The sequence below is a fragment of the Chrysochloris asiatica genome, unplaced genomic scaffold (genome assembly GCF_000296735.1).
Source record: "Chrysochloris asiatica unplaced genomic scaffold, ChrAsi1.0 scaffold00075, whole genome shotgun sequence".
Lineage (NCBI taxonomy): Eukaryota > Metazoa > Chordata > Mammalia > Afrosoricida > Chrysochloridae > Chrysochloris > Chrysochloris asiatica.
In genome coordinates, this window is record NW_006408593.1 from 13,303,570 (window position 1) to 13,328,599 (window position 25,030).

A 25,030-nucleotide genomic window follows, 5' to 3' on the forward strand; every position below is an offset into this window, starting at 1 on the left:
ATATTGTTCCACAACCTCCTACAATGCTGTTGAATTAAGTTCCAATCAAGTTCTGGATTACTGAAAGATAACACAAATCTACTTATACAGTGAATAACCTTAGCTGAGAGTGTAAACTGGTTATATTGAATCTTATTTCCCTTAGGCAATCTTCCTTTTTCTAAAGCATTTAGTCTGTATTGTAAACCTTTTATCTATTTACTCTTGGATCGTGTGAGCAAGACTAATATCCCTAGACAGTTGATTTACATGGTGGGCAAAGACTTCATTTTGCTTGGACCTATAATCAATGTTCATGGAAGCAGCAGGCAAGAAATCAAACGATGTATTAGGCAAATCTTCTGCAAAAGACCTTGTTCAAATGTTAAAGAGTAAAGATAAGGACTAAGGTGCACCCGATCCATGCCATGATATTTTCAGTTAACTTATATGTAAATGAGAACTGGATAATGAATAAAAAAGACCGTAGAAGAGTCAATGCGTTTGAATTATGGTGTTGAAGAAGAATATTGAAAGTACTGTGGACTACCAAAAGAACAAATAAATCTATCTGGAAAAAAAAGTACAGCCATAATGCTCCTTAGAAGGGAGGCTTGTGTGACTTTGGCTCTCATTCTTTGGATATGTTGTCAGGAGGGACCAGTCCCCTGGAGAAGGACGTAATGCTTGGTAAAGTGGAAGGTCAGTGAAAAAAAGAGGAAACTCACAACAAGATAGATTGACACAGTGGCAGCAACATTGTTGTTGCTAGGTACCCTTATGTCAGTATTGACTCATAATGACCCTATGCACAACAGAATGAAACACGGCCCAGTCCTGTGCCAACCTTACAATCATTGCTACTCTTAAGCCCTTTATGCTGCCACTGTGCCAATCCATCTCATTGGGGGTCTTCTTCCTTTTTTTCTCTGGCCCTCTACTTTATTAAGCATGATGTGCTTCTCAAGCAACTGGTACCTTCTGATAGTATATCCAAAGTATGAGAGACAAAGTCTGGCCATCCTGGCTTCCAAGGAGCACTCTGGCTGTACTTCTTTCCACATAGATTGATTTGTTCTTTTGGCAGCCCATGGTACTTTTAATATTCTCCTCCAACTCCATAACTCAAATGTGGCATTTTTTCTGTGGTCTTCCTTATTCACTGTCCAACTTTCACATGCATATGAGGTTATTGAAAATACCATGGCTTGGGTCAGGCACACCTTAGTTCTCAAGCTGACATCTTTACTTTGAACATTTTAAAGATGTCGTGTGCCACAGATTTACCTAATGCGATACGTCGTTTGACTTCTTGACTGCTGCTTCCATGAGTGTTCAGCAAAATAAAGTATATGACAACTTCAATCTTTTCTTCATTTGTATGGGTGTTGTTTATTGGTCCAGTGGTGAGGATTTTTGTTTTCTTTACACTGAGGTATAACTTATAGCAAAGACTGTGGTCTTTGATCTTCATCAGTAAGTGTTTTAAGTCCTCTGTGCTTTCATCAAGCAAGGTTGTGTCATTTGCATATTGCAGGTTGTTAATGAGTCTTCCTTCAATCCTGATGCCATGTTCTTCATATAATCCAGCTTCTCGAATTATGTGCTTAGCATACAGATTGAATAAGTATGATGAAAGAATACAACCCTGACACACACCTTTCTTAATTTTAACTTTTCAGTGTTCCCTTGTTCTGTTTGAACAACTGCCTCTTTGTCTACATACAGGTTCCTCATAAACACAAGTATTACAAAATACTCATACTTCACAATGCTGTCCATAGCTTGTCATGAGCCACACAATCAAAAGCCTTTGTATAGTCAAGATACGTCTTTCTGGTATTCTCTGTTTTCAGCCAAGACCCATCTAACATCAGCAATGATATCCTTCCTTTGTTTCACGTCATCATCCGAATCTAGCTTGAACCTCTGGAAGTTCTGTCAGTGTACTGTTAGAACATGGGGCTCAAACAAAACAACTGTGATGATGCAGCAGTGTTCTGTGGTGTGTAGGGTTGCTATGAGTTAGAACTGAATAGGCAACACCTAACAACCACAGCAACAACAGAGGAACAATCGGAGAGAAAAAAATCTAAAGAAACCCTATGAATTGCCTGGGACACCATCAATAGGAATATCTTACAGGTGATCAGAATTCCAGAACAGGAAGAGACAAAGCACAGAGAAAATTGTCAAAAGAGTTTTGACGAGAAGATATATATTCAAGAAGTTGGACGAACTCCAAACAAGATAGACCCCAAAAGAAAAGCACAAAGACATTAGGATCAAAGATAAGAAAAGGATCCTGAAAGTAACTAGGAAAACAAAACACAAAAAAAGTTACCTACAAAGGAGAACGACTGGCTTAAGCTCTGGTTTCTCAGTAGAAACCAATGGGATGACATATAGAATACTTTGAAAGAAAAACATTGCCAACTAACTTCTGTGGCAAGATGGCAGAGTAGGCTGAGGCACTGAGCAGACCCTATGCAAAAAAGACTTGGGAGACCAAGTAAAACAGATATGTGTGGTGATCCTGAGCCTCACAGGATAGGAAATAGAGGTGGGTTGAATGCCAACTTGAAGAGGAAGTTGAACAGGAGCAGCGAGAGAGAAGAAAAACAGGAGGGCTGTCAGCTGACATGGAGTGGCGCTGCCATCTTGAGCTTTTGCACATGGCTGTCACTATAGTGGCCTGCAGGGATAGGAAGCCGTCAGAGGTTGGAGGCAGGGGCGGGCGGGGTACAGTTCTCCCTAGTTCACTTGCTCTCCAGGTAGCCAGTCCCATCATCACCAACCCAGTGTCCAATGTCACCCCCTCCGGCACAGCCTCGGCTCTGTCTGGGGTCGGATGTTGGGAGTGCCGCCCCTGCTTCTGGAGGCACGTGACCCCCTTCTAAACTATTCCCTTATCATGAACAATGAGAAGGTAGCCATTCGAGAAGTTAAATTCCAAACAGGATAAACTCCAAAAGAAAATCACCAATTATATTGCCACATATTTTAATCAGACTTTTCAAAACCAAAGACAAGTAAAGACTCCTGAGAGCAGTTCAGGAAAAACAAAGTGTTACCTACAAAGAACTAGTAAGACTAAGCTCTGATTTCTCACCAGAAAGAATACAGGCAGTAAGACAATAGGATGACATACATAAAACTGTGAAAGAAAATAATTACCAACCAAGAATCATATTCTCAGTGAAATTGTCAAATTAGGACATTTCCATATAAACAGAAATTAAAAGAATTTGTGGAAACCAGACCAACCTTACAGAAAACACTAAAAGGAGTTCTTTGGACAGAGAACCAACAACAGCAGACAACAGCCTGAGGATAGCATACATGATAATTTAACCCTGAACTGAACTCACATATAGAAGTGTTCAAAGTAAGAGAAACCTACTACTACAAGACTGAAAACAGGGAACCAGAGATACCAGTTTGAAACAGAAACAACAACAAAACCATAAAGTACAAAGAGGGCATAGTGTAGTTACAGAACTTCCAAATGAAGTGGAAATCAAGTAAATTTCAAGAAAAAAATAATCTAACTGTAACCCTAAAACTAGACAAAGCCTTACTCATATCCCTAGCCAAACCCTTATCCCTAACACTAACCTTAGTCCTAACCATAACCCTAATGAAATCCTACTCCTTGCCTAGACCATTTGTTCTAACCCTAACTCCTACTCCCCCCCCCCAAACCCTAAAAATGTAAGCAAATTAACTATATATATAAAATTGCCAACCAAAAATCATATACCCAGATACACGGAAATTAAAGGAAGTTGTGAAAACCAGACCAACCTTACAAGAAATACTAAAGGTAGTTCTCTGGACAGAATCAACAACTGTAGACAACAACCTGAGATTTAACATGCATGACAACAGCACCCAAAAGTCAACCCAGATTTAGAAATATTCAAAGTACAACAAACCTACAAGACTGAAAAGAGGGAACCAGAAATATTAGCAATGACAATTACAAAGTATAAAGAGTGTAGTTACAGAACTTCCAAATGAAGAGAAAGTTCAAGCAGATTTCAAGACAGAACAGACTGTTTTAAACTTGGAAAGACATTAATAAACATGTTTCTTGGGTGAAGGGGAAGATAATATACAATTGAATAGACTTGCAGGCTGAATAGAACTGGGAGAGTAGGACTATCACCACAGACTATAGGCTTGATGAGGATGTTACCTTTGCTGCAAATATATCCATGAATGTGGAGTGGGTAAAGTTATCAAAACTTCTTAGACCTAATCAAACACTTGAGGGAAAGAGTTGCTAGGCTTGGGCGCTCAAGACCATAGTCTCAGAAAACACCAGCATAACAAAGTCCACAAAGACAATGTTCTACATGCTACTTTGATAAAGGCTCCTGAGCAGCCATCTAGGTTGCAGTTATTGGTCTCTCAGTATCCAGAGGAAAGAAGAGTGATGAAAATGAAAGACACATGGAAACAATTAGTCTAATGGAGTAATAGACTATGCAAACATCAATCTCCACAACCCTGAGTCCAAAAGAACTAGATGGTGCTCAGCCTCCACTACCAACTGCTCTGAAAAAGATCACATTAGAAGGTCCTAGATAGAGAGGGAGAAAATGGAGCAAATGGAACAGAATTCAGAATTATAAGACACCAGTCTTACTGGTTGGATGGAGACTGGTAGAGCCCCCTGAGACTATCACTCTTGTGGTCTGGAACTGAACTCACCCCTGTGGCTTAAGTTTCAGCCACTAGTGGGAGTCCTGGTATGGTGCTGCAAGATAATACACTGGACCGCAAAGTTGGTTTGAACCACAAAGTTGGTGGTTCAAGCTTAACCAGCTGTTCCTTGGAAACCCTATACAGGGTCACTATGAGTCGGAACTGACTCAACGGCACTTAACAACAAGCCACTAACAAGGTACGCACACCTTAGAATCATCAACCATTTGAGATCTAAAGGGCAGCATTTACCCAACGACACAGCTCCAGAGGGTTTAGCAAAGAAGGCAGAATGGAAACCAGAATCCCAGGGAGGAAGTGGGATAAGTGATGTTACACTGAGGGGATTGTAACCAGTGAGATGAAATAAAATGTGTTTAGTTGTTGAATGTAAAACTGATGATGTACTCTGTAAACCTTCACCCAATTAAAGATTTTTTAAAAAAAGATTATTTTATGAAATGAATTGTAACTGGGGACAAGTCGAATTTATCAGTATGATTCAGAGAGAAAAGTCCAATTAAAACTGACTTCTGAGGGGGATCTGCTGGGTAAGTTAAATTCAAGACTCAGAAGGTTATGGTAACTGGTTTTTTTTTTTTTTTGGATTCCAGTGGGATAATGTTGATAGGTTTTCTTAAAGGACACAGGATGGCCATGGGGGATTATTAGGAAGTTTTAAGAAAATTGAAAACTGCATTAGTTAGAAAAAGACCAGGAAAGTTGTGTCAGTCAAGGCATTTTTTCCCCATCATGACAATGCACTGGCTTGTTTTTGAGGGTAGCAAGGGCTGTCCCATGAGAATTCCCTTGGGAAACATTACCCCATCCACCCAGCACCCCTGATCTTGCCCCTTCAGACTTCTTCATTGTACTCACAAAACTCAACATTGAAAAGGAACACAATTTGAGTTCCTTGAGGATGCCAAAATTACCATTTGGACATACGTTGAAGAGCACAGATTTCTTCAGGGGAGGGTTAGAGAGATGGAAACACCGCATCAGAAGGACGAGAATATGTTGAGAAACAAAGAGCTTCACATTTTGATATTTCTTGTTTAATAAAGGCGTCTAAGATTTTGTAGCAATACTTTTTAACTTTCCCTCATCTGTAAACGTTCATTATAAACTTAAGAAAATCAAAGTAAGTATAAGGAAGAAAACAAAAACCATAATTTTGTTATCTTGAGATAATCATCAATAACATTTAGATATTATTTCTTTCCAGATATGTGTGTGTGTGTTGTTATATTTGTGTATACATAATGTGTTTGTAATCACTATGTGACAATAATAAATATATGACTTCCCACCCTTGTTATTTACCAAGATGTCAGAGAGACTCTTGAGCAATCCGAAGGATTCCTATTATCTTTCTCTTATTCAGGTGATCGCCCCTACCAATGCCGAAGTGCTCCCTGTCCTGCCAGAACCAGAATCGTTAGAGCTGAAAAAACATTTAAAGCAGGTGGGTAAAGAATGAAAGGAAGGAAGGGGGTGATAGTTGCTGTCTGGTTGCTGTAGGAAGACAGTTATTCTAAGAGGTAGTTACCGTTCAGACTTCAAGTGGCATAGATTGTTGTAGCCTGGGATGGGTTTAAGAAGAGTTAACAGTCCATATTTGGATTTTGTTGTTAAGTGCTGTTGAGTCAGTTCTGACTCATCACGATCCTGTTTAGGGTTTCCAGGGAGCGGCTGTTGGCTTTGAACTTCAGTTAGTGATCCAGTACTTAATTCTACGTACAGCGCTACACCCGGACACTCCCATATATGGGATGTTGTTGTTAGTGCCATCAAGTCGGTTCTGACTCATAATGACCCTATATAGGGTTTCCAAGGAATAGTTGCCAACCTTGTAGTTCAAACAGGGTGAATATTACCTTTAAAAAAGCTTTTTAGATTCCTTCTAATTCATTGTATGGAGTCCTGGTGTGGTGTCGTGGGATAATGTGCTGAACTGCTAGGTCCATTTGAACCGCAAGATCCATGGTTCAAGCTCAACAGCCACTCCTCAGAAACCGTTTACAGAGTCGCTGTGAGTCGGAACCGACTTGACAGCACTTAGCAAGAAGTCACTGTATGCCTACTACTCTCCAATGCTTCTTATGCTGCCTTTAAAATCACCCTCTAATGCGTATTAGGGAGCATGGTGGTTCCATACAATAAGCATGGGACTGTGAACCACAAGGGCCATGGTTCAAGGCCGCCAGTCACTCCACGGGAGAAAGAGGAGGCTTTCTTTCTGCTCTCGCAAAGATTTAAAGCCTCAGAAACCCTCTACAAGGTTGCTATGAATCAGAACCGACTCAACGGCAATTAGCAACAACAACAACGCATATGTTGCTGTATGACTTTCCCTGCTGCTAACTAACTCTGTCCTTTTTAGATTCCTTTTAATTCATTGTATGCCTCACCAGCATCTAATGCTAATGATGCTATAAAGGGCAAGAAAAATCCTGTTATCTTTCAGTTCCATTTCCCACAAACTTTTTCAAGTCCCCTTTGCATTAAAAAGTCGATCACTTTATGTTTCATATCATGTCTGTCATTCTTCATGGCCTGGGCACGTTCTCTCAGTCTTGTAAGGTGTTGGGCAATCCACCTCCTTCTACATTTTCTTCATACAGTTGATCCCTAGGTTCCTACAGCATCCTTACTTCAAAAACTGCTTTCTTGGAATAAACTCTTATGTCCATTTTTCATTGACTGATTTTTTTTTTTATTCTGCTTGCTAAACCCAGTATCTGAAGGTAAACCATGGCAAGGCCCCACCCTTGCCCTGCTGTGTGTGTTTTGTAAGACCACCAGTAGATAGCCCTGTTTTTGAGAATCGCTGTTCCCTTTTGAAGGGTTCTCGGGAATCTCTCCCTGTAATGGGCAGAACAAGAGCTGCTTGGATTGCAGTGGGCCGTGGTGTGTTATTCCTCTCATTCCCACTTACCTCATCACTGCTGATGTCGTGTGCTATCTTGTTACTGCCGTCTGGTGAGAATTGCAGCTTCAGAAAGTTCTCCGTTTTCACTACTGAATGCTTTAGTCTGACTCTTGAGATGGAAGGGGCGATCGTGGAATTACGCTTCAGATGTTTGCAGGTGCTCAGGTCCTTGGGCTCATTGATCCTTTATTTTGACCTGAGCTTGTTAGACATGCAGACTCACCCCAGACCTATTGGATTAGTCCAATTTAAACACCATCCACAGCTGATTCCTGTGCTCAGTAAGCTTGAGAGGTGCTGCTCCGTGGAACCTGGGAGTGACTGATGGAGGTTGGGAACACATGACATGTGAGGCTCTTGGTTCCTTATGTCCTTCAGAGCAGCTCCACTTCACAGGTTGTTCGTGTTTGCATAAAAGATCTTAGTGGAAAAGCAAGATTTCATGACTAAAATGCGTTTGAAAACTATACCCAGGCCTTCAACTTTGATCAGGTGGCCTCAAGCTAGAATGGGTGAATCATCTATACCATTGAGATTATTTTCCCAGAGCTAAAATCTTTGGATTCTTATTTCGAAGAAGTCTCTGAGACGAGTTGGCCATGATTTGAAAATGGGCCCAATTCTTTGTTGCAGAACTTTCCCAGCAGAGAGAGTGATGTGGCAGATTTTAGGAAGGCAGTATCCTGGGAGATGAGTTTGGCTAGCCTCCCAGGGACCAGCCTTAGCTGAGGAATTTCTTTATGTTCTACAGGCATTAGCCAGCATGAGTCTCAACACCCAGCCTATCCTCAATCTGGAGAAATTTCATGAGGGCCAGGACATCCCACTTCTCCTAGGAAGGCCCTCCAATGACCTGCAGTCCACACCTTCCACTGAATTCAACCCACTCATCTACGGCAATGATGTGGATTCTGTGGATGTTGCAACTAGGTAAGACCAAGCTGAAGATACAAGCTTGAGTTCTTAAATTGGTCCCATTGCTTGCTCAGTGACCTTGGGGCAGACTACTTCCCTTATCCAGAATGGCTTGACATAAAATGGGCATGAAATGGGCATGATCTTTCACTTTTATAAGTACTTGCCACCTTAGTAAAAGCGAAGAAAGAAAATAGGTCATCCCACTCAGACATTTTAGGCTGTGGATGAAGAGAAGTTGGTGATTCTTCACTGTTAGGTGTTAAGATGCGTAAGGTTTTGGGAGGTGGTCTGATACCTTGGACTGTAGGAATCTTTTAGTCTTTACTCTGCAGAGTAAGGGACTCAGGGGATCTCACCATACACTTCTTCCTCAGAGTGGCCATGGTACGTTTCTTCAACTCTCCCAACGTGCTGCAGGGTTTTCAGATGCACACACGTACCCTGCGTCTCTTTCCTCGGCCTGTGGTAGCTTTTCAGGCTGGCTCCTTTCTAGCCTCACGTCCCCGGCAGACTCCCTTTGCTGAGAAATTGGCCAGGACACAGGCTGTGGAGTACTTTGGAGAATGGATCCTTAACCCCACCAACTATGCCTTTCAGCGAATTCACAATAGTGAGTCCACTTACCCCTGGCTCGGCCTTACCTTTTGTCCTCCCGAATGCTCTTCCGCTTGCCTTTTCCCTACCTAATCCCTGAGCAGCTTCTCCCGTCCCTGGTTTTCTTTCAGTTTATCCCGACGTTTCTTTTATGTTTTGCTGGTCTTCTTTTCCCTGCTGCTAACTCTTCTTTTTTCCATTTTGAGTAGATATGTTTGATCCAGCCCTGATTGGCGACAAGCCAAAGTGGTATGCTCACCAGCTGCAGCCAATCAACTATCGAGTCTATGACAGTAATTCCCAGCTGGCCGAGGCGCTGAGCATGCCACCAGAGCGGGACTCTGACTCTGACCCCACTGATGACAGGTGAGTGCCCCGATGCCAATAGAGCGGATAGGGAGCCTCTCACCAGACCTCACCTCACACAACCAGGCAAAATCTCAGAACTTAGACATCGCTCTTGGAAGCATGCGGTATATTTTGGCTGATGTACTCCTTCTTTTCCCTTAATGCTGATTCTTCCCTCTGCCCCTTCTTTTCTTTCGTTCTTTTTTTTAAATGCTCTTCACTCTTCAGTGGCAGTGATAGCATGGATTACGATGGCTCAAGCTCTTCTTACTCGTCCCTTGGTGACTTTGTCAGTGAGATGATGAAATGTGACATCAATGGCGACACGCCCAGTGAGTGACCTTGGGGACTCTGGCTGTCTCTGAGCAGGGCTTGGGGTTCTGAGGTGATGGGGTCTCTAGCTGCGGCCCTGGGGTTTTGGCAGATGTGGATCCCCTGACACACGCGGCATTGGGGGATGCCAGTGAGGTGGAGATTCAGGAGCTGCAGAACCAGAAGGAAGCAGGAGAAGCTGGCCTGGAGAGCGAGGCTGCCCAGGAAAACCCCCCTCAGCACTCCAGCTCCAGCACCACCACCAGCAGGAGCCCTGGTACCGTCGTCCATGGCGCCAACTCTGTACGTGAGGACGTGGAGGATGGACAAGTGGGACTGTTGCCTGGGGGCAGGCCCTATGTCTGCATTAGAAACGTCATGGTCTATCGCTTTACCTCGTTCCTCACCTGTCTCCCTCTCTATAGTGCAGGGTCTGTCAGAAACAGTGTTCACCCCAAAAGGAGGTCGCTGGGCTTTGTTCAGGGTATAGTTATGATCTCCTTTGTGTACTTGTAGGGGGAGAAGACGGCAGGGCCGTAGAGATTTCCCCCCCCATATTCCTTAATGAGGTTGACAGGCCTGGCTGAGCCCTATTGAAACTAGGATAGAGAAAAGCATTGCTAGGCACCAGCTGACTGCTTCTTTAATATGGCCCTCAGGAGCCTACAGAATCCGCAGAGACGGATGATAAGGCAGCTGTGGGTGTCTCCAAGCCACTCCCTGCCGCGCCTCCCAGCACTGGCAAATCGATTGTGGACAGGCCTCAGGCAGAAAGTGGAGAGGGGTCGGTGCGCCGGCGAACCTATGACAATCCGTACTTCGAGCCCCAATATGGCTTTCCTCCTGAGGAAGATGAAGATGAGCAGGGGGAGAGTTATACTCCCCGATTCAGCCAGCATGTCAACGGCAGTCGGTGAGAGCCCGGGGATCCCTCCTAGATGGGTGGTTGGATGATCTCACTAACGTGGACCCTGGGTGAGGGGAACCCAAATCGGAGAGGTTCGAAGGTCCTCGTGGTCCCGTCAGCTCAAGAGTGTGGGACTTTGCCTTAGAGATTTGGGAATTGGGGGAAGGGCCTGGTTAGTAGTTTAAGGCCCACACTCCCAGTTGAAGGACCCCTGCTTGGGTCTTATGGCTGTCACTGTGCATTCTAAGGGCTCAAAAGCTGCTGCGGCCCAACAGCTTGAAACTGGCAAGTGACTCAGAGGCAGAGTCAGACTCTCGAGCAAGCTCTCCTAACTCCACCATCTCCAACAACAGCACCGAGGGCTTTGGGGGCATCATGTCTTTTGCCAGTAAGTACCTTTTGCGCTCATTCTTCTGCTCCATTGTCTCTCCAGAAGGGCCTGGCTATGGCAAATGGAGGGCTGGGTGGGCACCCAGTTTAGAACATTTGGGTAAGATTGAAGATGGCATTTTCACGTGAAGTGCATAGAAGACAGGGACAAATTAGCCACTATGTCTACACCTGAGGTCTCAGTCTAGTTCAGGTACTAGCTGAATGGTCAGCTAAGAAATGCTCATTTTGTTTAAATCACGCGCTTGTTCACCTATTTGTGGAAGTATTCTGGTCAGATTTGGTTTGTCTGTGTATCTCTTCTGTTCTTTGCCTGGTGAGGAACTTCTTCTTAAGAACATGCCTTGAGATCTGTGTAAGATTTACTCTTGTTCCTAGAGAACATTTTCTGATATGAGGGATGATGTCAGTTAAAGATCCAAGACTTGGGGGCTCATTGTGATGATGAGTCTTTTCAGGGATATCATCAGCGTTGGACCAAAGGCTCTTCCCTACAGGCACTCACTGTTTTCAGTGGATGAGGGACTTGGGTTTTATTAGAGAAAGTTAAGAGCAATCCTGGCAGTGATTCCTCTGTCCTCAATTTGATGTGATTCTCTAGAACATAGACCAGAGGCACTGGGATTATATTTGAAGAGGAGGGAGGTGCAGGTGATGATACAGCCGTTAGAGTATTTACCTCCCTAATCCATTGCTTTCACACCCTCCTCCCCTTTCATAGGCAGCCTGTACCGGAACCATAGTACAAGCTTCAGTCTTTCCAACCTCACACTGCCCACCAAAGGTGCCCGAGAGAAGGCCACGCCCTTCCCTAGTCTGAAAGGTAACTGCAGCCCCTCTTTTGTCAAACCAGGATTCTCTGGGAAATGTTTCAGGCCTGTGGACCCTTGTCAGGTGCCCTGTGTTTGATGAATCATTTGATCTGGCTGTCTTCCTCCTCTCGCTTCTCATGGCTGCTGCTGCTTGTGGGGAGCTCTGTCAGAGGTACATGTTAGCACAGGGACCATCAGCTGCCATTAGTCACCTGCCTGGTTGCTACAGCATGAACTTCAGCATGAACTCCATCCCGAGGAGCTGGCCCACCAGAGGATGGCCAAGTTCATGAAGTGAAGAAGTCTCTTACTTTAGCTGCACATCAACCCAGGGGCCTCTGAGTGGGTCAGGAGGTCCTAGTTGCCTTCTGAGGGGAGTTACTGAATTGCCGATCCCTGATCGTTTCAGAGGACCCTTCTATCAGAGATTTAATGTGACTTTACTTTGTTGTCTCTGGATTTTGTGCTGCAATATTTAATTACGTTAGAAAGTACAGCTTGAAGCAGCACATGGATTCTGTAACTCACCTCTCATTCCCAGTGAGTCAAAATACTAGATGTCTAAGGATGCTCTTTTGTATGCATGGGAACATAGGCTAGACCAGCAAAAGGTCTTCACTGCTACAGTGAATAGACACCTGAGTGGGTGAGTTCGGGATGGGAAGGTATTAGTGTTCCTGGCTTTCCATTAGATGCATTTAAAGACAAGAGTAATTGACACTCTTTGGCTGCATGCTGCTGCGTCATCTCTTTTGCATCGCTGATTCCTCTCATCCTCATACCTCCACAGCCCTCCCCACTCCCCACAACAGTGTCTACAGGATGAGTCCCTTCCCTATGCATAGCCACAGGCCCCTTTAGCCACAGGCCCCTTGGGCCCCTTGCTGGAGGTTTCAGGAAACCAGTGGTCCCTCCCATTCATGCTTGTGCCTGTATGGTACCTAAAGGCTCTTGTATCATTGGCCCTGCCCGGTCTAGTTCCAGTCTAAATGGATGGCCTTTCCTAGAGCCGTCAGTTGGCTGCTGGCCACTTGGATCAAGGCTTCCAGATCTGAGGGGCCTGAGAGCCAAGGTTCTGTGCCCTCTTCAAGCTTTATGAGAATGCTCCAGTGAGGGGTGTAGGGGCTGGGGTATTGTGGTGCACCTACTAATTGTGTATTTTGTGTCCCAGTATTTGGGCTAAATACTCTAATGGAGATTGTTACTGAAGCCGGCCCCGGGAGTAGTGAAGGTGGGTCTCGCCCGTGAGCTGTGCATGATCTTTTTTTTTCTAGCATCTTCCGTGCCTGCCTGAGGGCCATCCTCCTCATGGAGCAAGTGGCAGGACATGAGTGGCCTGCCCTGCCCCGTCCCCCTTGGCGCCCATGCTTGCCCATGGTGCGTGCTGCTGGTGCATGTGGAGTGGCCTGAATCTCCATCCCCTCCTCCTCCACTTTGCCATGGCTGGTTTCTACCTATGTGTGATGCCCCAGTGCCACACCCACCCAGCCCTTCTGGGCAGTGGGGATGGAACATGGCTTCCCAGAGGTGAGCTAACACTGGTTCCTGAGCGATGATACTGATCTCATTCCTACCTCCCTGGCTCTAGGAAACAGGAGGGCCTTAGTGGATCAGAAGTCCTCTGTCATCAAACACAGCCCAACAGTGAAGAGAGAGCCGCCATCACCCCAGGGTCGGTCTAGCAATTCTAGGTAAACCAGTGGCAAGACTGCTTTGAACTGTTCCCAGATGGAGGTGGTGAATTCCTGTATAGATGTTAGGGGGGCCCCAAGGGTGGAAGAGAGGTTCTCAGTGGGTAGATAGGTTAGTTTCTCAGCAACGCTTGCCATCCTGACTTAATCCCCACGCAGCAATAAGGGCTTACAGCAGTGTGCAGGGTGGGTACGAGGGCAAACCAGGTTATCTGGAGGTGGGACAGGGGCTGGACCTAGATATTTGGAGCCTTGGCTTTGCGTTTTGCCCCTGGAGGCCACTACCTAGTCCAATGAAGGTGGAGGGTGGGGGGATGCTCTACAGAGAGTTGCTAACCACAGAGGTGGTGTGTGGACCCCTAGTGAGAACCAACAGTTCCTGAAGGAGGTTGTGCACAGCGTGCTGGATGGCCAAGGGGTTGGCTGGCTCAACATGAAGAAAGTGCGACGGCTGCTGGAGAGCGAGCAGCTTCGAGTCTTTGTCCTGAGCAAGCTGAACCGCACCGTGCAGTCAGAGGAGGATGCGCGGCAGGACATCATCCCAGATGTGGTCAGTGTCTGAGGCTGGGTGTTGGAACCGCCTGAGAAGCAGAACGTGGCCACCAAAGGCAGCTTTGCCAATGAGAGCCCCTGGGTTATTGTTACAGGAGATCAGCCGGAAGGTGTACAAGGGCATGTTAGACCTGCTGAAGTGCACGGTACTGAGTTTGGAACAGTCGTATGCCCATGCAGGTCTGGGCGGCATGGCTAGCATCTTTGGGCTTCTAGAGATCGCCCAGACCCACTACTATAGTAAAGGTAGGGGTTGTACCAGATGGGCATCCTGCCACCTACAGCTTGTCTCCCAAAGAAAGTAAACCTCCTTGTCCCTGTGATAAATTCCCCACAGCCACGCTGCTTCCTGTCAGGCTTTCGGAGTTAGTTTTCTTGTGTCTGTCCGTCTGTAGCGGATGTTTCTCTGTCGTGAGAAAAAATAATATGGCTTTTTCCCTCCTTGTACTTCTTCCATTCCATGTCCTCCTATATATCTTGGTTTCTCCCACCTCATGCCCATGCCTCGATTCCCACTCACTACTTTGTTTGATGTCCCTTTGTATTTGATCTTTTCCTCAGAACCAGACAAGCGGAAGAGAAGTCCCACAGAGAGTGTAAATACACCAGTTGGCAAAGATCCTGGCCTGGCTGGGCGGGGGGACCCAAAGGCTATGGCCCAGCTGAGAGTTCCCCAGCTGGGGCCTCGGGCACTAAGTGCTACAGGAAAGGGTCCCAAGGAACTGGATACCCGAAGCTTAAAGGAAGAGAATTTTGTAGCCTCTATTGGTATGTATCATGACATTTGGTGTGGTAAAGGGGTCCTGGCTTCTGAAATATCCCTCCCTCCTCTCAATTCATCCAGAACCCCACCTTTCTCTTCCCCATGCTTTGCTTTCCAGAGAGGGAGACAAGTCTGTGTCCATTTGTAATGACATTTCTTGATGCTTTTCGATTTCTTGTAGTTGATTTGCAGCCACTTTTATCTGCATCTTAGAGGGGGAGTGGAAGTTTGTGTTGAAGGCAAGCTGGAGCTTAGTGCAAGGGAGTCTGAGCTTTACTCCTGGGTCCCTCTATTTATATCTGACTTTCCTCATCCACACAGCTGAAAGGTCACCTAAGCGTCTGGAAACTCTGGAGAAGTTTATAGATGCATCTTTGTGCTATAAATTTAGGATTATCTGGGTCTCTGAACCCAGTTTTCCCCCGTTCAATCTCCCCATGCCCTTGAATTTATGCCTCTGAGGCTTGTCTGGCAACCCCATTTCCCTGGTCTCTGGGCCTCTGAGGTGTAGATTTCTGAGTAAGTGCTTCTGTGGACCCTCCCTCACCTGACTTGATGAAGAACGGGCTTGTGTTTGGTGTTTCTCCGTTTCCACTAAGGCAGCACACCGTCATGAGCTCTCTGGGCATCACCTGTGTTTGGCCCACTCCCTACTTAAACCTTGAGTCATCCAGGTTCCGTCTGTCTTCTTCTGGCTCTGGGCCCCTGAGCAATATGCTAGTGTATTCCCTTTTGCCACAACCATGAGCAGTTGCTTTATGCATGAGCCATAAATGGTCACGAGGAACCGATTTCTTTTTAGAAGGAGCAAGACTTCTCTCAGGAGATAAAGGAGGCCATCTGCTCCTGTGCAGAGACAGTCTTGGAAAGCTGAGGGAGCCATCTCACTGTCCTAGAGGGCCATGGATTGGGTTGTGTTTAATCTTTTCTAGCCCAACATAATATGTTGTCCTAGAGACAATTTCTCCTGCCTGATGTGATGTTCCAGAAAAAGCACTGACCCGCAAGTCGGGAGACCTGAGTGAATGCCTGGTCTTCCCCTAGCGAGGAATGCTCCTTTGGGCAGATCATTTCCCTTCTCAGGGCTTCGATCTCCTCACCAATGAAACGAGGAGCTAGGGCTAACTAACTTCTAAAGTTCCTTCCAGGACAGGGAGCATTGTGGCTGGTGTTCTCTCTTCCTTACCCTGTAAGATACCGTTCTTGACCAGTTTATGTTCCCTTTTCCCTCTCCTGGAAGGAAGAGAGAAGCTTCGCGTCCCTCTGCCATCCTAGATCAGTTGAAATGACCAGCTCTTTGATCAGGTATAAGCGTTTTCCCAGATGCCTCTTGGTATAGGGCAAGCACTGATTGTGAGCAGAGGGTTGTTTTTGGTTAGTACAGACAGGAAGAGTTAGCCTCTGTGCAATCCAGAGAGTCCAACAGATTCATGCTCGTGCTTCTGAAACCCTTTGGCTGCTTGAGGTGATACTGATCTGATCCGGAGTCTTTCAGACTTCTAGAAGAAGAAGCTTTATTTGGCAGAGACAGCATGATTCGGTGGGAAGTTGAACTGATCCTTAGTTACATGATATTAAGCAAGTGCTTCTGACTCTTTAGGATTAGCTGCCGTGTGCCAGAATGAAGACGTTTGCTCTCCCGGGCCCTTCCAGTCTGCTCTCTACTGGGATTCCGCTGCCACATAGGGGTTGGGATTACAAACGTATAGCCTAGGTCTCCAGTTTGAGGAAAGGCATTGAGTCTCTTGATCTCCTCGCCCCCCTCGCGCCCAGCCGAAACAAACATATCTTTTTCTCTCTTGACTTGTAACCCCATGCCTGATGCCGCATCAACTCTGGTGGGTGGGTTTCCATTTCTTCTGTCTGACCAGCCTCTGACTCTGTCTGTCTTTCTCTCCTGCTTGCATTGCATCTGGGGTAGAATTGTGGAACAAGCACCAGGAAGTGAAAAAGCAAAAAGCTTTGGAAAAACAGAGTAAGGAACAAATGCCCCTTCCTGTTCCCAAGTCTCCCATACCTGCCAACTCCCCAGGCCCAGTTGGGGCAGATTTCCTTTGTCAGCCCAAAGTTTGCTGGTGGGGAGGGGGTGTATTTGGACTGAGTTAAAGTAGGTAGGTGGTATGTGACTCAGGTATACAGACTCAGCTCTAGGCCGATCCTTCTAGCTCCTCCCTGCCCCCATCACTCAGGCTGTGATCAGGGTGTCCCTTAGCACTCCTGTCTCTGTTGTGTCAGAGTTGGTGGGGAGAACATTTCGCCTATCGCAACACACCTCCTTACCTAGTAGAAGGCCTGTGGGTACAGTTGGCAGAGATGGTTGCTGTCCCTCCGTGTTGAGTGTGTAGCTGCCCAACTCTCTCTGGTGGCTTGCCTAGGCACGCTTTCTTGCTCTCTGTCCTCCTGTCCTTCCACCATACCATTGTGGGTGGGTGGGGAAGCAGTGGGGGTTTTGTCTCAGATGTAGCAGTTGCACAGGGGGGCAGGCAGTGTCCAGTGTCACGACTGGGGTCTCTTGATCTCATTGGGCCTGACCTTTCCTAGCCCTTTTGTAGACGTTGGTTTGGGGGTTGCTGAGTGCCCTTGGGGCCTGTCGTGAGTGTCAGGTACCAGTGAACCACTGACCCCTGAGTGCAATGGAATGAGGTTTAGACACATTCGTGTGTGGAGCTTCTTGTGTTTGAAGGTGATTCGCCTATATTTCCTCAGGGTAAGAGGGTAGCAGCAGAACCCCAGGACACCAGGTCTCAGTCAGCCTCGGTGGTTCTTCAGGCACCTGGGGATTTCTTCTTCCAGGGTCCTGAGCGGGACAGGCTCTGGAAAGGTGACTGGGACGTGCTAAACAGACCTGCGACCAGGCTGGGCTGCTGCCCCACAGCCTTCACCAGCCTGTCCCTGTCCTTGGTGCATCAAGTAACCACAAATCTTCCCCTACTCAGGGCCTGAAGCAATCAAGCCTGCCTTTGACCTTGGTGAGACAGAGGAGAAAAAATCCCAGATCAGCGCAGACAGTGGTGTCAGCCTGACGTCTGGTTCCCAGGTTTGTAACATCCTTGCTGAGAATTGGGAGGATCAGGCCTGCTATCTCAGAATACATTTTTAAGTGGAACAACCTCAAAACAGTCTAAATATCCAGTAGTAGGAGAATGATCTAAAAGTACAATAAACAACAACTTTGTTGTTGTTAATTACCATAGAGCTAGTTTCAGACTTAAACCCTGTATAGGGTTTCCAAGGCTTTAGATGTTTGTGGGAGCAGAAAACCTCATCTTTCTCCTGTGGAGTGACTGGTGAGCTTCATCCTCTGACCTTGTGCTTCCTAGCCCAGTACTTATTTTGTGGGGCCACCGTGCTCCCCAATACAACCTTGTTGTTGTTGCTGAGTGCTTTCTAGTCAGTCCCCACTGATAACAACCCTGTACAGGGTTTCTAAGGAGCAGCTGGTGAGTGTGAACCACTGGCCTTGCAGTCCACCAGCGCTTTATCCTACAGTGCCACACCAGGACTCCAATACAGCCTTGGTAGTGGTGGTGGTGGTTATGTGCCATGGAGTCGATTCCAACCCATAGCGACCTTGATTAGGGTTTCCAAGGCTGTGAATCTTTATGGGAGCAGAAAGCCTCATCTTTCTCTTGTGAATGGCTGGTAGTTTCAAACTACTGATTTTTAGGTTAGCAGCCCGACTTGTAACCACTATGCTAATAGATAGAGCTCCTTAATAAAACCTTAGCCATTAAAAATTATGTTTTCAAAAACTTAGTGATCTGGAGAAATGTTTGCCACACTATGCACGTTGTTATTCTAATTTTGTAGAAAACACAGAAACAAAGCATACGAAAAACTTAAGGTGGGTGGTAGACTGAATAGCTTATTTTGATTTCTTTCACGTGTTGTCTACAGTGAGCATGTATTTCCTTGGTTCTGTCTACAGTGAGCATATATTTCCTTGGTTCTGTTGTTTGTTTATATTATTATATGTTGTTGTTAAGTGCCGTGGAGTCGGTTCCGACTCATAGCCACCCTGCACAGGGTTTCCGAGGCTGTAAATCTTTACGGGAGCAGAAAGCCTCATCTTTCTCCTGCGGAGCAGCTGGTAGTTTCGAACTGCTGACCTTGTGGTTTGCAGCCCGATTCATAACCACTACGCTACCAGAGCTTCTTATATTATTATATAAGTCATATATATTTGATATTCAGGGGAGAAACCTTTTTTAAAAAAGCACCTCTTCTAGAAATGACTGTTGAAAGGTGGGGGATAAGATCGGAAAGAAGGAACAGGATTGCCTGGGTATACAAAGCTGAGAGGACACCTTCCCTAACATGCCCTCGCCCCTGTGTCTTGTTTCAGAGGACTGATCCAGACTCTGTCAGCGGTGTGAGTCCCTCTGTCATGATCCGAAGCTCAAGTCAGGATTCTGAAGTTAGCACCGTGGTAGGGGAACACCACACTGGCATCTTGGTGGGCGGGATGGGAATTTCCCCTTTGGAAAGGGAGTTCTTTCCTCCTCTGGAGACAGTTCTTAGTCTCAGGTCAGCAGGGCTCACAGGGTGGAGATGCCTACCTGTCATAGGTCTGTATATGTGGGATCAGACCCTGAGGTTTCATCCAGGGCTTCTCCTCATCTTATGAATAAGGTACTTCAAGAGGCTATCAGACATACCTGTGGAATTCGACACTTTCTCATGACATCAGAGAACTCTTAACAGCTTGGCATGTCTGGAGCCCTTCTTTGAGGAATATCCCTTACTACCTTTTTTCCTTTCCAGGTGAGTAATAGCTCTGGAGAGACCCTTGGAGCAGACAGTGACCTGAGCAGCAATGCAGGTGATGGACCAGGTGGCGAGGGCAGTGCCCACTTGGCCAGCTCTCGGGCCACTTTGTCTGATAGTGAAATTGAGACCAACTCTGCCACCAGCGCCATCTTTGTAAGCTTTGTTTACTAATCAAAAAAGACCTTTTTTTTTAAAATGGAGGAGGGGAGCATGCTAAAAAAGAATGGAGAGTATAGAGGAATTAAGAAGGACAAGATAAACTAAGGAATAGATGTTGTAGTTAGGTGCCTTTGAGTTGGTACCAATTCATAGAGAGGCCCTCTGTGCATCAGAACGAAACACTGCCCAGTCCTGCACCATCCTTACAAGTGCTGCTATGTTTGAGCCCATTGTTTGCAGCCACTGTGTTAATCCATTTTGTTAAAGGTCTTCCTCTTTTTCACCGAGCCTCTATTTTACCAAGCATGTCTCCAGTGACTAGTCCCTCCTGATAACATGTCCAAAGTACGTGAGGCAAAGTCACGCCATCCTCACTTCTAAGAAGCATTCTGGGTGTACTTCTTCTAAGATAGATTTGTTCGAATGAACCAACAAAGGAATGGAAAATCCTCTTATTTTCAGCTTTGAAGAGACTATTTCTTAAGGTTTTTTTTTCACAGAGTCATTGACTCTCCTGAATTATTGATGAATTAGGCTCCTCGCCCAGTCAGATAAGGGCTTAAAATCCGATGTGGTAATGACCCTTGCTTAAAACAGACAAGGCAGTATCTTTGTGGCCATGTCTGGGTAATTACAACTCTCATTTCCTATCTTTCTACCTACTTCTGTGAGCTAGTCCACTTTTACTCTTGTCACTGCTCTGTTTCTATGTTAAGTGCTGTTGAGTCAGTTTGAACCACCAACCTGTGGTTAGCAGTACAGTGCTGATCCAGCACCACACCAGGCCTCTGTTTAATAGAACCTTAAAACTGGCATTTCTTTTTGTATATTCACCTTGTGTGTATGTGTTTTGCGTGAAAGTTTACAGAGCAAGTCAGTTTACTATTCAACAGCCCATACACATTTTGTGTTGTGACTTTAGTTGTCACCCCTGCAATGTAACAGCGCTTTTCCCACTTCCTCCCAGGGTTCCCATTTCCACTCGTCCTTCTTCGCTGCCCCTTCCTTCCTTGTGAGCTTTGTTTGAGGATAGATGCTGCCCTTTTGGTCTCGTGTGATTTATATTGTTCTGAGGAGCACATCCCTCACGAGTGTTACTGTCCCGTGCTTTGCTGAAACAATGATCTCTGGGGGTGCGTTTCTTTTGGCACGTTTTTAATGGTAATTTGAAGTTTTTACTCATTAACAAACCTTTATAAGTGATTTTCTAAGTGCCAGCTTCTGTACTAAAGAAACCTGGATGAATAGGATGTGGTTCCTACTCTCAAGAAACTTGCAATTGAGCAGATAAGTAGTCTCTTCCAACAGGTGAGGGGAAAATGCTTTCAGAAACAAAGGACATGTCTAGATCACCTAATAAGCCAATGACCAGGTGAAAACAAGTCTTCATTTTTGAAGACAACCTGCCTGGGACACACTGCTTTTCAGTGTGTACCTGCTGCCTCTAGCAGAGCTAGCGTTCGGATACACTTGCCGCTTTATTAGACTGAGTGAGAATGGAAGATGAAATATAAAAACACATTTTTTTTTTTTTAACCCTGGTGATCATCTCCACACCTAAGGCCTTCTGTCCACATGTTGCTAATCGTCAAGCAAGGGCATCCTAAAGTGAAGTTGCAGAATAGAATTGGAAGCTATTCCCATCAGTGGGTCCTAACTCTCTCTGAGTCTTAAAGAGTCTGGTTTTAATAAAAATGTCTTGAATCTTTCCAGTGTGCTTCCATCCTGGACACTAAGGTAGATATTATGGAATAGCTGACCTGCAAGGACCCATTTAGCTGAGTACTACGTTTCCAGGCACCTTCCTGAGACAAATTTTTACCCCTTATCCTTGGAGACTGGCTCTCTGCACAATGGAATTGCCGAGAGCAGTTACCTGAACTTGTTGTTATGTGCCATCAGTCTGTCTCAACTCAACAATCCTGTATAGAATTTCCAAGCTGGTGAGTTTGAACTGCCGACCTTATGGTTCAAGCTGACCTTGTGGTCCAGCACTTTAGCCCACAGTGCCACACCTTATTTTTTGTAGGTTTTTTTTTCCAGGAAATAATGAAGTTAAGTCACTGTGGTCCTCTATGTGACTATGATCAGCTATGATAAGCTCTTTGGCTGTGATCCAGGAAACTTCCTTTAGTCACACCTTTCCCTAATAACCGGGGATGGGTTGCTCTCTGCTTACTCTTTTATCTGTTTTGAAATAGACAAACCTACCTCTGACCTAGTTGAAAATCTCTTTGGGATGAGTAGAAAGTCTAGTATTTATTGCAGAAGTGGCAGGTAAAGTTTGTAATTTTTCATAGGGGCATGAGAGACGGTGGTATTGGGTGCCACTGAGTCTATTTTGACTCATAGCAACCCACCCTGGTGACAGAGTGGAACTGTTCCATAGAATTTTCTAGGCTATAATCTCTATGGGGGCAGATTGTCAAGTCTTTTGTCCCGTATGACCACTGGGTGAATGTGAATTCCCAACCATTTTGTTAACAACGGACCACTTAACTATTGCACCAAAAGAGAAGATAGAAAAATGAATGTTTATTCATAGCAGACACATGTTCTCAGATGTAACAGTTCTACAAGGTGGATGTGATCCGCTTTGTTTTATATGAGGGACGTGAGGCTTAGAGAAGCTCAGGACACACCTAGTAAGAGGCCGGGCTCTCACCTGGTCAGTCTGACTTCACACCCTGTGTCCTTCTACCTTGTCGTGCTGCGATACAGAATTTTCCTCATTTTCCTTTTAGAGAAAAGAGCCTTGTAGAGACTAAGGAGTTAAAATAAGAACTTCACTGAGTGACTTAGGAAGTATGGGCTAGCAGATTGACGTGAGACTCTAGTATAGTAGCAAGCCGAGTAGCAGATGCAGGGTGAGTGGAGTCTGCTCGTGGCTGGCCACTGGTATATGAGCTGCTTGGTTTTCTGTGCTCTCTTCATTAGTGCCTTCTGGCAGCTGACCTATCACCTCATCTCTTTAGGGTAAAGCCCACAGCCTGAAGCCAAGCGTTAAGGAGAAGCTGGTGAGCAGCCCCATTCGCTCTTCTGAAGATGTAAGCCAGCGGGTGTATCTCTACGAGGGGCTTCTAGGTGAGAAACAGACTGGGCCGGCCCCTTGCCTCAGAGGAAAGCAGGCTCGGCCAAGGGTTAGGGTGGCACTGACCGGAAGCAATGGCTGATGTTTGGAAGCGTTTCTCTATCCGAAACAAGCAACTTGCTGGGTCTGGAAAAAGCAGTGGGTGAAAGCTAGAAGAGATTGGATTTTGGTGTTAATCAACAGCCTCTGTCTTTCTGTCTTCCTCTCCTTCCTTTCTTGCTACCATGGTCCCTTCCTGCTCACAAATTGGCAGGAAGGGACAAAGGATCCATGTGGGACCAGTTAGAGGATGCTGCTATGGAGACGTTTTCTATAAGTAACCATCTTTCTTTGTGTGCTGTGTTCATCCCTCCTCCTAGGGAGGGGCTGGGCCTCACTTGGAGGCAGCTGGGGCTGGTGGCAGACAGACTAGATCTGGGGGAGGAAGTCTTGGATTTCCTTTGCTCTGGAATTTGCAATGCCTCCCTTTTCTCTGGAATTTGCTCCTTATTTTGGTTTGGCAGCTGCATTGTTTTTGTTCAATAAGCCCCTAAACAAACTGTATTCTACACAGGCAAAGAGCGTTCTACTTTATGGGACCAAATGCAGTTCTGGGAAGATGCGTTCTTAGATGCTGTGATGTTGGAGAGAGAAGGAATGGGTATGGACCAGGGTCCCCAGGAGATGATTGACAGGTATGGGGCATAGGAAACCCTTAGCTGTAAGTAAATTCAGCCTCCTCCCAGTTAGTTCTCTGTGACCCCACCATACTTGTCTTGGGTTTTCTGCTTAGGTATCTGTCCCTGGGAGAACATGACCGGAAGCGCCTGGAGGATGATGAAGATCGCTTGCTGGCCACGCTTTTGCACAACCTGATCTCCTACATGCTGCTGATGAAGGTAATGTCAGTTGTGCTGACGCCCAGCTACTGGCCCTAGTGTCTAAAGTCTAGGGCAGCTGAGAAGCTGTCATAGCATTTCCTAAGGTCCGTCTCATGACTGAGAGTCAGTGGCGTGTGTGCTAGCTCACACAGAATCCATTTGTTTGAAACCACCAGGCTGCCTGGCTAAGCTAATTGATGACTCCATAAACACTAAACAAACCAAAAAGGCCAGCACAGACCTATCGGCATCAAGTGCTCCTGATTCACTCAGTGTGCCTGCCTCATAGACTTTCCAGAGCTATAAATCTTTATGAGAGCAGACTGCCGAATTGTTCTCCTTCGGAGCAGCTGGTGAGTTCAAACCCACGGCCTTTCACTTAGCAGCTAAGCACTTAATCGCCATGCCACCAGGATAACTCCATACCATTTGTTTATTTTGAATTTTAAATGGTCTTTCTTTGTTTAATATTTGTAACAAATGGACTCCCCACAGACTACAATCAATTCAGATATTTTCTTTAAGTAGTATGTTCTGAAACCTTAGAAAGGAAGCTCAGGATTTACTTTTTAGCCCCAAACCTTTATCCTATAGAATTTTCCATGTTGTTGTTATTAGGTGCTGTTGCTTCTAACTCGTAGTGACTAGATGCAAACAGAATGAAGCACTGTTGGTCATGTACCTTCCCCACAATTGTCATGTCTGAGCCCATTAATACAGCTACTGCATCACTCTTAACTCACAGGGAGTTGTTCTCTCTCTCTCTCTCCTTTTTTAGTGTTTTTTTAATGTTAATTGTGAATTCTGTGATAGTTTACATGGGAGAGCATTAGTTTTACATTTATCCTATCGTATATCATTTCATTGCCATGGTTACAATCTCCTCCATGCATCATCAACCAACCAAAGGGGAGTCGTTCTGTTTTACCCTGACCCTCTACTTTACCTTTGTGTCCTTTCAGTGTCCTTTGACAGGGTTCCTCCTGATACCATGTCCAAAGTATGTGAGACACAGTCTCACTATCCTCACTTCCAAGAGTTTTTCCATAGCTGAACGAAAATAGCTACCCATAAAAACAGTTGTGGTAGGTTCTAGTTAGATTTGATTGCACTTGGTATTCTAGCTGTGGAAGATGTGTGTCATCAGATAGAAGAGCCCAGCTCTGAAGGGAAAACACATATTTTGGGTTAGTGAGTAGGGAGAGGTGTTTTGAGAATAAGACCCAAGGTTTCTCC

At 45.6% G+C, this 25,030-nt stretch overlaps 1 protein-coding gene across 12 annotated transcripts in view; it reads left to right on the forward strand.

The window, feature by feature from the left end:
* Positions 1 to 25,030, forward strand: part of MADD (MAP-kinase activating death domain) — a 61,419-nt gene that overhangs the window by 11,515 nt on the left and 24,874 nt on the right. For 2 of the 12 annotated variants that reach the window (XM_006865080.1, XM_006865077.1), the window contains exons 6-27: positions 6,080 to 6,160; positions 8,379 to 8,557; positions 8,920 to 9,155; positions 9,349 to 9,505; positions 9,716 to 9,819; positions 9,912 to 10,102; positions 10,459 to 10,712; positions 10,955 to 11,094; positions 11,818 to 11,919; positions 13,080 to 13,139; positions 13,497 to 13,599; positions 13,963 to 14,149; positions 14,247 to 14,397; positions 14,713 to 14,919; positions 16,836 to 16,889; positions 17,851 to 17,951; positions 19,260 to 19,343; positions 19,679 to 19,837; positions 22,819 to 22,927; positions 23,188 to 23,250; positions 23,488 to 23,608; positions 23,707 to 23,812. In XM_006865080.1, coding sequence (XP_006865142.1) covers positions 6,080 to 6,160; positions 8,379 to 8,557; positions 8,920 to 9,155; positions 9,349 to 9,505; positions 9,716 to 9,819; positions 9,912 to 10,102; positions 10,459 to 10,712; positions 10,955 to 11,094; positions 11,818 to 11,919; positions 13,080 to 13,139; positions 13,497 to 13,599; positions 13,963 to 14,149; positions 14,247 to 14,397; positions 14,713 to 14,919; positions 16,836 to 16,889; positions 17,851 to 17,951; positions 19,260 to 19,343; positions 19,679 to 19,837; positions 22,819 to 22,927; positions 23,188 to 23,250; positions 23,488 to 23,608; positions 23,707 to 23,812 — 2,949 coding nt within the window. The remainder of the gene's footprint in view (positions 1 to 6,079; positions 6,161 to 8,378; positions 8,558 to 8,919; positions 9,156 to 9,348; positions 9,506 to 9,715; positions 9,820 to 9,911; positions 10,103 to 10,458; positions 10,713 to 10,954; positions 11,095 to 11,817; positions 11,920 to 13,079; positions 13,140 to 13,496; positions 13,600 to 13,962; positions 14,150 to 14,246; positions 14,398 to 14,712; positions 14,920 to 16,835; positions 16,890 to 17,850; positions 17,952 to 19,259; positions 19,344 to 19,678; positions 19,838 to 22,818; positions 22,928 to 23,187; positions 23,251 to 23,487; positions 23,609 to 23,706; positions 23,813 to 25,030) is intronic. The other 10 variants (XM_006865085.1, XM_006865088.1, XM_006865082.1 and 7 more) reach the window with 9 other exon arrangements.